The following is a 14,067-nucleotide window of genomic DNA, read 5'->3' as shown; positions in this document are numbered from 1 at the left end:
CAGGGTCTAGGCCCAAAACGTCAGCCTTCCTGCTCCTATGATGCTGCTTGGCCTGCTGTGTTCATCCAGCTCTGCACCTTGTTGTCTTGCTTTCTTTACCTGCTTGCTTACTTTCAGCAACTGGTGTACAAGAACGCCTAGGTCTGGTTGTACCTCCCCCTTTCTCAATCTATCACGATTCAAATAATAATTTATCGCCTATTTTTTGCTACCAAAATGGATAACCTCACATTTATCCACATTATATTTCATCTGTCATGCATTTCCCCACTCACTTGACCTGTCCAAATTACAAAGATATGGAAAACCATGACTTATGAAAGAAGAGTCTAAATGAATTCAAGTTAGCACATTCATGTCTAATCTGCTGACAAACTTTGTTTGGAAAATGGCACCAACATAATAAACAAGGTTCCATGTCAATAGTTTGTGGGCAAGGAAAGAGGTCGAGGATTAAGTGATAAAATTTATTGTTTCATGGTGAACTTATTGAAGGACAGGAAAAGGAAGATAAACATAACATGTTGGCAATAATTACAAAGTAGGTACTATTATGGTCAGACGTGGGACTTCAGCTACCTCCAAAATTTAGCTTTAACTCGGATGGAGTATCACAAGTTCTCAAAATTAGTGACAAAGAAAGGAAGTCACATTCACTCAGTCCATGTACTTGCCAAATTAATTGATTGAACCTCCACTATTTACAATCTCTTTCAATGATCAACCTTGGAGCACTGAGTGAAATGTGCTCAGGTGCAAGTGGGAACAGAAGCTGAGAAGACAGCAAAGCAGCTGTGAAAGAAAATAAGAGTTTAGTGGGCAAGAATGTGGCAGGTAGAATATACACCAGAAGAATGCAAAGTTATCTGCTTTGGTAAGAAAAATAAAAATTGTTAATAGATTACAGATTAAGAAATGTCAGTATTCAATAGGACTTAGGTAGCCTTGCACAGGAATTTAAAAGGTTTGGCGAATAATTAATGCAAATGGCACATTCCCTATCAGGGAGGTTTGAGTGCATAGGGTTCATATTTTCCAGAGTCTAGAAGAACAACAGTCATCTCATTAAGAATATTATATGTTTAAGGAATTTGACTGAGTAGATAGATAGTGAGGAGGACATTTTCCTGGACAATGAGTCTAGAGCTAGTGGCTCACATTTGCAAAGTGGGGAGGTGGACAAGGGGACACACATCGTTTTGGTCGGGGATGAGGAGTCATTTGCTGACTCAGAAGACTGAATCTTTGGAAAATTCTACCCTTTAGAGAACTGGGTGCTCAGTCATTGAGAATATTTAAGTCGAGGATTGAGGGGCTTCTTCAGTTCTGAAGGGTCACTGGACCTGAAACATTAACTCTGCTTTCTCTCCACAGATGCTACCAGACCACCTACGTTTTTCAAGCATTTTGTTTAATTTTCTGATTTCCAGCAGCTTTAGTTCTTTTTTGTTTGACAGGTTTGTCCATAGTAAGGGAGTTAAGGGATATAACATAATGGAGAAAGTAGGCTAGGAGGTAGAAGAGGAGCCATAATCTTACTAAATGATTTGAATCCATTCAAAAGATCAAATATCTACTCCCATTTATGTTCTTAAATGCAATTAATTTAGCCTAAATAGCTATTTCTTGCAGTCAGTCCAAAGATATGGACATCACTAGACCTGCTAGCATTTCTCTATTATCTAATAGCAGTGGGTCTTCTTGAACAGCTCCAATCTGCATAAAGAAGGTGCTTTTTGGTAAGGAGCTCCAAGACTTTGAGTCAACAATGGCAGTCCAAGTTACAACGCTGTGCAACAAAGTGGGGAGCTTACAGGGGCATTCATATGCACCTGTTTCCCTTCCTTAGATAGTGGAGGAGGTTCTAGGTTTTGTGGATGCATACAATGCACTTATGGTGAAGGGGGTGGATATTTAGGCAAATGGAACAGGTGCCAATCAAGTTGGCTGCTTCATCCTGTACAGTGTCAAAGCTGGAGACTAGTGGGAGTCAATTCATCACATTCCCAAAAATGGTGAGCCATTTACTAGAGAACACTGTTGTAATTTGGAAACAAGGAAACAAGATGGGGGATTTAATCCACAAATATCAGTAGTTATGAGCATGTGTACTGATAAATCTACAAAAACAAAAAAGCAATATTTGGATGCAGTGTGGAAGATCAAAAAATATACTGGACTACTTTTGGAAGATGAAACATGTTCGAATGAAAACACACTTTGTTGAACTTGGCAGTCAACACAATCCACCTGTCTTAAAGTCTACTAGCCTGAGAAAGGACAGGACAGTAAGATGTAGGTACAGAGATGATCAAAAGACGACTTCAAAGAACAGTGAGTTGGATGACCAGGTTAAGTTTTCATGGCTAGTGTTAGACTATTGAACTATTAAAAACCACTGGCTTCTCACAATAAAATATTCAAATATCAAGTTACATGTTATCAAGAAGGAAAGCAAAATACAACATTTTCATCAAAAAGCTTCAGCTGTGGAACAAGTTCCCTTGGTAATCCTTTGAAGCTGAACATAACAACATGTTCAACGAAATTCCTGGAAGTTTGGATCTCACTTAGCATTTTCTCATTCAGTCATCCTGTTATTTATTTCCTCCCATACCCATGTTCAAATTCTTGTAAAGATGAAACAATTTACACCAAGATAAATTAAGACTCACACAAGTTCAAAAGCATTTGGTGTAGTTCCAATGAAGTACCCTCCAGGACGCAAGCGTTCACAGGCATTCTTCAGCATGGTGTCTGCCTGTTGTAACGTTTCAAAGGAATAATGGTAGACAAACTGACAGCTGCAGATGTCAAAGACTACATCAGGATCCTGATACTTCTCAGTCAGCAACTCCTTTCAAAATAAAAGAGCAAAAACTCTTTCAAAAACAAAATACTGTGGACACTGGAAATTCCAAGTCAAAACAAAAAATGTTGGAAAAATTCAACAGCTCAAGCAGCAACTGTGGAAAGAAACAGAGTTAATGTTTCAGGTCAAGTGATCTTACATATTAACCTGCATTCGTGGCATCTTCTAATTAAAAGACTTTGACTTTTAAAGGGGAGATGATGGGATAGTGGTAATATAACGAGACTAGTAACCAGGCTTATAGGTGGCTCAGTGGTTAGCACTGCAGCCTCACAGCACCAGGGAGCTGGGTTCGATTCCAGCCTCAGGCGGTGGTCTGTGGAGTTTGCAAATCCTCCCAGTTTCTGCTTGGATTTCCTTCAGATGCTCCAGTTTCCTCCCACAATCCCAGGATGTGCAGTTTAGATGCGTTGGCTATGCTAAATTGCCTTGCAGCACGCAGGCTAGGTGGGATAACTGTGGTAAATGTGGGTCACAGGGATAAGATGGGATCAGTGCAGAATCGATGGGTCAAATGGCCTCTATCTGCACTGTAGGGATTCTAATGTTCTGATAACACTGGCTCAATTCCCACCATGGCAGATGTGTCATTTTGATTTAATCAAAGCTCTGGAATAAAAAGTTTGTCTAGTAGCAACTACACTGATGCTTGTTGTAAAATCCCAGCTGGTTCATTAATTCCTATTAGGGAAGGAGATCTGCCATCCTTAAATTGTCTGGCCTACACATGACTCCAGAACCATAACATTATTGTTGACACTGGGTAAATAGGGATGGGCATTAACTGCTGACCTAGCGAGCAATGTTCACGTCCCATGAATGAATTTTTAAAATGGTCATTTTTCTACCAACCTTCTCTTCCCAATGCCTTTCAGGCTATGTTATGTCACACACCTCTGTGGTCAGTCATTAAAAAGAATCAATTTGGATTTTTATTTTCCCACCTCAGTCCTCGTCATGACAAACCATAACTAAGATTTCCAAACTTCTTTAAAATGGACAAGATCTACAAAGGAGATCATGGGCATCCAGAGGGGGAACAGGGGATTTGCTAGAAATTGTATCAGGTGTGGATGGAGAAACTGGGATTTCCCTTCTTGCTGCAGAGAAGGTGAAGGGGAGATTTGGTCAAGAGTTTAAAAATAACAAAGGGTTTTGAGGGAGTAAGTAGGAGAAACCACATCCAGTGTCAGAAGAATCAGTCACTGAAAGAAATAGGTTTAAGCAAATTGGCACAAGGATCAGAGGTGACCAGGAATAACACCCACACAGTTATGTTGGAAAAGGTGATCAGAGAAGATTCAACAATAATTTTCAAAAGGGAACCAGGTAAACAGTAGAAAGGGAAAAATTTAGAGTTACAAGAAAGAAGGCGGGGGACAGGTGGGGGTTGGGGGAAGAGGAGAGGAGAGAGAAGAGTCAAATTAGACTGCTCCAAAGAACCACACAACGGGCCAAATAGCTTCCCTCACTGCTATTTTGTTCAGATTCTAACAACTGAGGGGAGGTGATGGCATAGCAGCATTGTTGCTAGACTAACAATCCAGACACGTAGATAATGCCCTAGGGACGTGGATGTGAATCCTACCACGGCAAATGGTGGAATTTCAATTCAAAACAAATCTGGAATTAAAAGTCCCACGATGACCACAAAACCAGGATCAGTCATCAGATAAACTCACCTGGTTCACGAATGCCCTTCTAGGGAAGGAAATCAGCCACTCTTACCTGGTTTGGCCTACATGTGATTCCAGGCCCACAACAATGTGGTCAACTTTTAACTAACCTCTGAAATGGACAAGCAAGATTCTCAGTTGTATCTAAATGCTACAAGATCTCAAAAAGAAAAGAAACCAGATGGACTTCCTGGCACTGACCTAAGCAGCAGTAATGACAATGGCAAATCCAACACCGCCAATCCTGCAAAGTCCTCTTTATTAAGACCTTGGGCCTTGTGCCAAAACTGGGAGAGTTGTGTCACAAACCAGTCAAGCAAGATCCAGACATAGGAATGCATGTGTATGACAATCTTACAGGAAATGCCCAGGCACCATCAGCACTGGCCACTGTACGTCCTGTCCCATGAACAGGACAGGCCCAGTGGAGTTGAAGGCATACAGTTCAGAAGCAGTTTTCTTGGATTCCGCAACATTGACTACAGACGCCATGAGGTTTCATGGCATCAGGCAAAACATGGCAAGGAAACATTCTGCTTCGTCACATACTAACACCCTCCTCTCAGCAGATTAATCAGTTCTTTTCCAAGTTGAGCCAGACTTGAAAGAGACACCATGAGTGGCAAGTGCACAGAATGAATTCTGGGTGGGGGACTTCAATGCTGAAGAACCACTACTGACTTGAGCTGGTTGAGTCCTAAAGGATATTGCTGCTAGGCAGGACGTATGGCAGGTGGTGAGGGAACCAAGAGGGAAAAACACACTGAACGCATCCTCACCAATCTCTCTGCCACAGATATATCTGCTCATGACAGTATCAAGAGAGACCCCATGGAGATGAAGTGCCATCTTCACATTGGGAATACTCTCCATTTCATTGTGTGGTCCTACCAGCAAGCTAAATAGGATCAAATTAGAACAGGCCTAATAATTCAAGACTGGACACCTGTGAAAGTGTATCATCAGCAGCAGCAACATACTCAAAAACAATCTGCAACCTCACTGCCCAGCATATCCACTTCCACCATTACCATCAAGCCAGGGAGAAACCCTGGTTCAAAGAAAAGTGAGGAAGGGCGCGCAAGGAAGAGCACTGAGCATAACTAACAATAAAGGTGTCAAGCTGGGTGAAGCTAAAGCACAGGACTACTGTGTATCAAGAAATATAAGCAGTGACTTATAAACAGAGCTAAGCAATTCCACAAATGAATAGATCAGATATGAGCTTTGCAGCCCTGCCACATCCAATCGTGAATGGTGTTGCACAATGAAACAACTCGATACAGAATGGAGCTCCACAAAGCTCTAATGATGAAAGAGTCCAGCACATCAATGCAAAAGAGAAGGCTGAAGTATTTGCTACAAATCTTCAGCCAAAAGGTTGGGACGGCACGGTGGCTCAGTGGTTAGCACTGCTGCCTCACAGCACCAGGGACCTGGATTCGATTCCAGCCTCGTGTGACTGTGTGGAGTTTGCACATTCTCCCCGTGTCTGCGTGGGTTTCCTCCGGGTGCTCCAGTTTCCTCCCACAGTCCAAAGATGTGCAAGTTAGGTGGATTGGCCATGCTAAATTGTCCATTGTGTTCAGGGATGTGTAGGTTAGGGGGGTTATAGGGGTGTGGGTCTGGGTGGGATGCTCCAAGGGTCAGCATGGACTTGTTGGGCCAAAGGGCCTGTTTCCATTTTGTGGGGATTCTAAAAGTGCTAAGTGAATGATCTCTCTGCCTCATTCTGCCTTCAAATCAAGGATGCCAGTCCTTAGCCAATTCAATTCACTAAGTGATATCAAAAATTAGTTAATGACACTGGATACAGCAGAGGCCATGGACCCTAGCAATAGTATTAAAAACATGTTGCAGAATTTGCCACATACCTAGCCAAATTGTTCCATTACAGCTATAATTCTGGAACCTACCCTGTTGTGCTGCAGGTTTGCTTAATATTTGACAATTCATGATTCCTCAGATAACAGCCCATGTTCAAATGCAGCAAGGACAAGACAATATCCACAGATAGTAAGAACTGCCAATGCTGGAGTCTGAGATAACACAGCGTGGAGCTGGAGGAACACAGCAGGCCAGGCAGCATCTGAGGAGCAGGAAAGCTGATGTTCTGGGTGAGGACCCTTCTTCAGAAAAATGACAATATCCAGGTTTTGGCTGACAAGTGGCAAGTAACATTCACACAAGTGCCGGGTAATAACCAGCTCAAACAGAGAATCTAACCACTGTCCTTGACATTCAATGGCATGACCCATTACCAAAACCCCCACTATCCTGTGATGTTACCAATGACCAGAAACTGGACCTGTCATATAAATACCATGTCTAGAAGAGCAGATCTAAGTCAAGGAATCTGCTGTAAAATTGTATGAATCTACAAATCTTGCAGTAACTCACCACCTGATTTCCCAAAGCCTGACATCTTGCAGATGTAAGTCAGGAGTAGCACTGTAGTACACCCCATTTGCCTGGACGAGTGCAGCTCCAACAACACTCAGGCTTGATAGCCCACTTGTCAGTACCAATCCCTCGCCCAGTGACATTCAGTAGCAGCAGTGTGTACCATCTACAAGATGCACTGCAGATATTTACCAAAGCTCCTTAGACAGCACCTGCCAAACCCACAACTTCTATCATATCGAAGGACAAGGGTAGCAAATACATGAGAATACCATCACCTGCAAGTTCCTCTCCAAGCCACTCAACATTCTGACTTGTAAAAATATCGCCATTTCCTTGCTGTTGCTGGGTCAAAATCCTGGAATTTCCTCACCATCATTACGGATGTACCCATACCAAATCAAACCAAGTGAGTGGGCAAAGAACTGACAAACGAAGTATAGCGTGGGAAGACGTGAAAATGTCCATTTCGGCAGACAGAATACAAAAGCAAAATATCTAAACAATGGGAGGTTATAGAGCTCCACAATGCAGAAAGATCTGGGCATTCTAGAGCATGAATCACAGAAGATTAGGATGCACGTACAGCAAGTAATCACGAAAGCTAAAAGAACATTAGGTTTTATTGCAAGGGGAAATCGAATACAAAGGTCGGGAGGTTATGCTTCAGTTGTACAAGGTACTGGTGAAACTACATCTGGAATACTCTGTACAGTACTAGTCAACACACTTATGGAAGGATGTCAATGCATTGGTAACAGTTTAGAGAAGGTTTACCAGGCTAATACCTGAAATGCACAGTATACTGTATGAAGAAAGACTACACAGGCTAGGCCTGTATCCTCTGAAGTTTAGAAATGTCAGAGATGACTTAATTGAGACAATTGATCCCAAGGGGTCTTGATTGGGTGGATGTGGAAAGGATGTTTTCTCTTGGGGAAGGATCTAAAACAAGGGGTCAGATTTTAAAAATAAGGGGTCGACAATTTAAGACAGACGAGGAAAAAACATTTCTCTCACAATGTCGAGTGTCATTGGAATCCCCTTCATCAAAAAGCAGTGGAAAAAAGAATCTTTAAGTATTTTTACAGCAGAAATAGATAGATTCTTGATTAGCACGGGGTTGAAAGATCACTGTGGGGTATGCAGGTATGTAGCATCAAGGTTAAAATTAAATGGCAGAGCAGGCCCAAAGGGGTCAGTGGCCTAAAATTGTTTCTTGTTCATGTGTTCAGTAAATGGAGTGCCGCACTTCAACATGATAGCTCATCACCACTTTCTCAAGGGCAATTAGGGCAATAAACGCTGACGATACCCAAATCCCATGAATAAATTCAGTTAGCATGTAATTTACTGAGCTTCAGGCTAGTTAGATTGCACATAACTTGCACATCTAGTTTTCTTCAATCTCCAGGTCAGAAAGATTGCAATTTTGCAGCAGGAACAACTTACTATATTTGCTTGGATGGAATTTCATTGACAAAGATTACATGCATTCAATTCAATGACTGACAGGCAAGTAAATGTAAAAATGGAGATTGCATTCCACAGATATTCTGGAATCAAAGAGGTCTAGGACAGAAGCAGACCAATGATTGCTTTGGCTTTATACCAACTCTTTACTAGAATAGTCCAGAGCAAAATCCATTATCCTACACTATGATTTCCCACTATCCTTATAAACTGGCACAAGATCCAAATTACTGAGGTCCCATTTACAGCCCTTTGCGTTCAACGTAAAATTGCCAAACACATTATCTGCTATTCCAATTCTCAAGCACTAAATTCCACTAATAGAACTTATTAGATAAAGCACTGAGAATAAACATGAAGCAGACCATATAAAGTGGAAGAATACTGGTGAATTTCAATGCATTTATAAAAACAAAAAAAAGTTAGTACACCAGTAATCGGATTCTGAAAGTTATCTAAACAAAACTTTTTTTCTGAATTTATGAACATTATAGTTATCACCGCTAAACTAGGCTTCTAAAATCATCTACATTTATAAAGATTTTCATAAAACACAAATGTATTGCAATGCATAATGGATTTGAAGATCAGATACAATTAAATTGAAAGCATTTTACCTTAGTGCAGTCTGCTCTTATAAACTCTGCAGCAAAAAGATGTTCGTTTGAATAACATCTGTTTTTCATGTCAGCGTACCGGTGAATGCACTGTTCGACAGAAACATCAGCAATATCTGTTCGAGGAGAAGGGTGAAAAGGAATTTAAGCAGCTATCAGCCTCACCAATTGAACATAAAGGTACAACTTTTAAAAACATGTTTTGTACTTCATCTGACACCGGTCTCAATTTCTAGGTAAATTCGGTGCTACAGTAAATTAAACGCTAAAATAGATTCCTTTGCAGGCAAAAAAGGTAACACAAGCCTCATTTCACATGTGGCGAATGAAGAATGAAAGAAATATATTACGTCATCACAATTAATCTCAAATGAAGAAACTGACAGTAAAGAACCAAAAGTGAAAATAATAAAAGGAAACAGTTTTACATTAGAAAATTATTCTTCAGTAATTAAATAAATTGGACTGCATGCTTATTCTCCTGGAATTAATAACTAATAAATTACTTCTGCCATTTAAAGCTCAAATGCTGATGACATTTCAACACAAATAGCAAAAATATTTCGGGTCATTCTTTCCAACAGTATTTTTTTTTGAACAAGATTAACTTAAATCTCAGTGAGATTTTCATATCATACAAGTCTTAAGATTAAGTTATATTTTAAATAAATCAACTAAACTAAAAATAGTGCACAATTCAAATATTTGATACAATGCTCGATTCTGGACCAATTTCCAAAACAAAAAAATTGTTATCTTGCTCCCCCTACAAAATTACTTACCGACACAAACTAACTTGTTAATTTGTCCTTTTTTCCATTTCAGTAAATCACCACCTTTTCCACAGCCCAAGTCCAAGACAGTGATGTTGTGTCTATTCCTCTGCTTTACATTTTCAAGATACTCACCTGCAATAAAAGGCAAGAACTTATCAATTTAGTTCAAAATTCCTCAAATGGCATTGTCTGATTTATTACTAACCACATATTTATCTGGTGCAGTTCATCGTGGCAATGAAATGACAGCAGAAAATGCTAAGACACGCACGGCTAGGGGTGGAGGGTACATTTCACATATGTGTAATGTGGTTCAGATGAGTAGTCACATCCAAATTATAAACTTTTTCTTTCCCACAAAATGATTGCCTTGCTACGGCATATTCTAGTTTCTGGTATTTCCGAAACGTAAAGTAACCTGCTCGACAACAAGTTTACAAACATATAACAGCATATGTAACTATCATAGATTACTACAGACAATTTAAAGTTTTAGTAATTGCCTACAATGGTCAAGTTATTGTGACCAAACAAATCCCCCTTCAATGTTGTCACCACACCTCAAACTGAATTCTCCTTGTTGTTTCCACACAACATAAACGTTTGTGGAAGAAAGTATGCAATGGACACAGAGCAATGATTTCCATACATTTCACTCATCAGTTGATGGGAATAAATGGATTGATCTTTGTGCTCACAACTTAGGGTGTCTTCTGAACTTCACTGGATAACAGCTGAGATATGTGTGCGCAAGTAAAAAGCTTTGCCAATTCCAGCATTTTAGCTACTGAATGTTAAAATACAACACGTGACAGCTTATGATTTGATGCCTTCTGCTGAATCACAGATTTGGCAGTCTATTCCAAAATATTCAGCTTATGGGCTTGTTATTTTATCCTACATCAATTGATATTTCAAACCTTTACAGTGTGCTAAAAAGATTCCAAGACAGAAGCAGAGTAGTTCCCTCTGAGGTCTTGTTCAAAATTCATAAACTGACTCCCCAGTACAATCACCCAGTTGCCATTCCCGTGGCAAGTGGTGGCTTGCTATGAACAAACTGAATGCGCGTTTCTTACATTGCTATGCTACACTGGCTGTTAAATGGTTTTGGATGTCCTGGGGACGTGAATGGCACTACATAAATGCATGCCAATTGTTGTTCACCCTTAGGGATTGAAAGTATAAATCAGAGATTACATACCAATAAGGACGCTCTTGATCCAGTTATTGAAGTTTCGCAAGTAAAAGATACGACTCTGATTACGTACTGCCAAGCCACATTCTTGAAGCTCATTGTAGTGTGCGGCCACTTTGCTGCAGTAACCTTCATCTATTTTCTGATTCAAAGAAACAAAACTGAGCATTAAAAGACAATACAAATAGGTTTTGCATCATCATACATCTTAATTCAGGACAGCATGGAAATTAAACAAAAAATGGAGAATAAGGAAAGAAAAATTCATTCATGGTAAAGATTTACAGAATGCTTTAGCAAACTCAACCACACAGCCAATAACCGCAAGCCAATGCAAGATTGCTAACCAATGACATTTAAGTCTTGGCAAACAGGTGAAATTTTAAGTTGTGACTACTGCCCAATGTAAGCAGAGTTTTCATGCCTGGTGTTCTCTCAAACACATGACATGTGCACTATTGTTCTTGGTGCCATGTTTCAAAGCTAATGCATCATTGGCAGAGGCTAAAGTCCTAATCCCAAATACCATCTAGGCCACCGTCATTCAAACACTGCTTTCCCACAGTGATATTACTGTACAGAACTCCAGTCAGCATTAATTTTAGTTAATGTGTTGAATGAAGGGTATCTGGAGCAAATTCAAGCTAAATCTGGATTTTGTTTGTTTTTGTATTTTTAACACAAGAGTCTATTATCATTAACGTCATTAAAATAAATTTTAAAAAATGAAATCAAAAGTGTTCTGTAAGATGCCTATCTTGACTGAAATCTTTCCACTCAGTCATAAAGTCATACAACACAGAAGAGGCCCTTCCATCCATATGCCTTCTTAACTACTCTATTAACCACCTGTCCTGCTGCTTTCAGGGATCTGTGGACAAGCACCCCAAGATCTTTCCTTTTCTCTGAGCTTCATTGTGCTGTGCCATTCAAGTACTCCTTTGTCTTGTTACTTCCTCCAAAATGCCAAAGCAGACCATTCAATCCATAAAGGCTTTTGTTCATTTTAATATAAACATGACAGAACTTCTACTTCGATTCCAATTCCCTGCACTATCACCAGATCTCATTTCCATTTTGCCAAAACTGTATCCACTTCCATCTTGGATATACTCAATCATTGCGCATTCACAGCTCTCTAGAATAGAAATCCAAAGATCTAAAGGACTTCCTCCTGATCTCAGGCCTAAACAGTTAGCCATTTAACCTGAGGCTGTGGCCCCCCCTCAACCTCAACTCCCCAAGAGAAAAATCATCCCAAGAACTATTCTATCAAGCCCATTTGTTTTGTTTGTCAAGAGATGCAGCTAAGTAGCAAAGCGGGGATTGAGAATTAATAAAGAAAGAAATTTCAATCCCATCACCTTACTTCTTTACAAGTTGGGTCTCCAGTCATAGCCATATGTCTCTTAACCTGAAGGAATTTATTGCGTTTTTGGGCCAATGTCCAACACTCATCTGCAAACTGAGTGGATTTTTCAGTAACTTTCAGCATCTCTCTGACCTTGAATTCACAACATTTGTTAGACCATTTATCAGTGACAGTGTTTCATTTCTCAGCTCTAATTCTCTTAACAGTTTGTACTATGTCAGTGCAATAAAAGGAAACAGGAACTTAGAGAATGACTAAAGCTACCACAGGCGACCAGGTATCATAAAATCATAGAACCCCTATAGTGTGGAAGCAGACCATTCAACCCATTGACTCATTGAGTCCACACTTCCAAAGAACATCCCACCCAGACTTGATTCCACCCCCTCCCCCCCTCCCCCCATCCCTGTAACCCTGCATTTCCCACCGAGCCTCATTGTTTGTTTCAGATAATCAGCAACATCAGTCAACAGGGAAGGAAACGTATACCTGAGGACATTTTCTTTGTCAATGTAATCAGAGGTTTTATTGAGCTCTTGCAATAGGGGTAGTGTCCCTACCTCTATACCAAGATCAAGCACAGGGTCAAATCCCACCGGCTGCATAGGTATGTAATAACATCTCTGCACAGGTTGATTTAAAAATATACTTATATTTTAGAAGTTTTATTCAGGGCTCTTGCTGCCTCTGAACCAGGTTCCGGATTTAAGTCAGCATTGACTAGAAAATATATTACAGCTCTTATCGGAATTCCTTCCTAAACTAAAATCTTCAGAAACCAAAATCATGTCTCCCGCAACTGCACCTTCCAGCCAGTCAGAGCATGTCCTTCAGCCCTTCCTGCACCTGAATGAAAACACAGCCACTCTGATATTCAGTGGGTACAGCCACAGGTATGTAACACACAGCATAGACCAAGCAGGGTAGACATCCCTACACGCTTCCCACCACCCCAACATGCATGCAGTGGGTAGAACCAAAGTTGCCAACTCCCAGTCCCCACCCCTTCCCTTCCCCACTGCACACCGAGGGTGCCCTGCTCCCTCACAGTGCAATCGATGTTGATTGCAGCCACGGGGCAGGATGAGTTAGGGGTTAGGGGATAGGGGTTAGGGGATAGGGGTTAGGGGTTAGGGGTTAGGGGTTAGGGGATAGGGGATAGGGGATAGGGGATAGGGGATTCTGTAGACGGAGTATCATTGCCACCCCTTCCACCCCAACCCCAACCCCAACCCCAACCCCTCTCTCGTCCCCACGCTCCATACCCGGACTTTCGGCCCGTTCACCCGATCCTCCTCGTCCTCGTCGTCCTCCCGCTGCAGTCTCCGTTTCTCGGGGTTCCGGACTCCGCCGCTGCTGCCGGGATCGCTCCCCGCCGAGGGACGGCGATCCTCTTCGGCCGAGTGACTCATCTTTCCTCGAGAGAGCTGGGCAAATCAATCGCTCGCTGGCTCCCGGGGAGGCCTCCTCTTCCTGCTGCTGCTTCCAACGGCAACTTGACTGCGTCCCCACCACTTCCGGTTAGCAGACGACCTCTGACACTCCCGAGCTCTCCTTCCGGTTCATGCCCATGGCTACGGTTGCCATAGAAACCGCGTCCTGAACCTATCGCAAGAGCATCTCCGTGAGGAGGGACCCTTATCTGTGCATTGACATAGCACCTTCCAGCCCCACAGGTCG

At 41.4% G+C, this 14,067-nt stretch overlaps 1 protein-coding gene across 1 annotated transcript; it reads right to left on the bottom strand.

Moving 5' to 3' along the window:
• Nucleotides 1–2,656: 2,656 nt before the first annotated feature.
• On the bottom strand, nucleotides 2,657–13,915 carry rnmt (RNA (guanine-7-) methyltransferase). Its single transcript, XM_048595610.1, has 5 exons — nucleotides 13,653–13,915; nucleotides 11,022–11,157; nucleotides 9,824–9,949; nucleotides 9,042–9,157; nucleotides 2,657–2,857 (listed from the first exon to the last, which is right to left on the bottom strand). The coding sequence occupies exons 1-5, from the start codon at nucleotides 13,797–13,799 to the stop codon at nucleotides 2,672–2,674; spliced, it is 711 nt and encodes a 236-aa protein (XP_048451567.1). The 5' UTR covers nucleotides 13,800–13,915; the 3' UTR covers nucleotides 2,657–2,671.
• Between the last annotated feature and the right edge of the window lie 152 nt (nucleotides 13,916–14,067).

This window comes from Rhincodon typus, chromosome 4 (genome assembly GCF_021869965.1).
Source record: "Rhincodon typus isolate 14 chromosome 4, sRhiTyp1.1, whole genome shotgun sequence".
NCBI classification, from domain to species: Eukaryota; Metazoa; Chordata; class Chondrichthyes; order Orectolobiformes; family Rhincodontidae; genus Rhincodon; species Rhincodon typus.
This window is presented reverse-complemented; position numbering and strand designations above follow the sequence as displayed.

What these genes read in the sequence shown, in the direction of transcription:
- rnmt (XM_048595610.1), bottom strand. Translation starts at nt 13,799, where the DNA reads ATGAGTCACTCGGCCGAAGAGGATCGCCGTCCCTCGGCGGGGAGCGAT. An exon ending in GATCAAGAGCGTCCTTATTG is followed by an intron (nt 9,950 to 11,021) that starts GTATGTAATCTC and finishes CTTTTATTGCAG; the next exon opens with GTGAGTATCTTGAAAATGTA. An exon ending in TAAGAGCAGACTGCACTAAG is followed by an intron (nt 2,858 to 9,041) that starts GTAAAATGCTTT and finishes TTATTTTGAAAG; the next exon opens with GAGTTGCTGACTGAGAAGTA.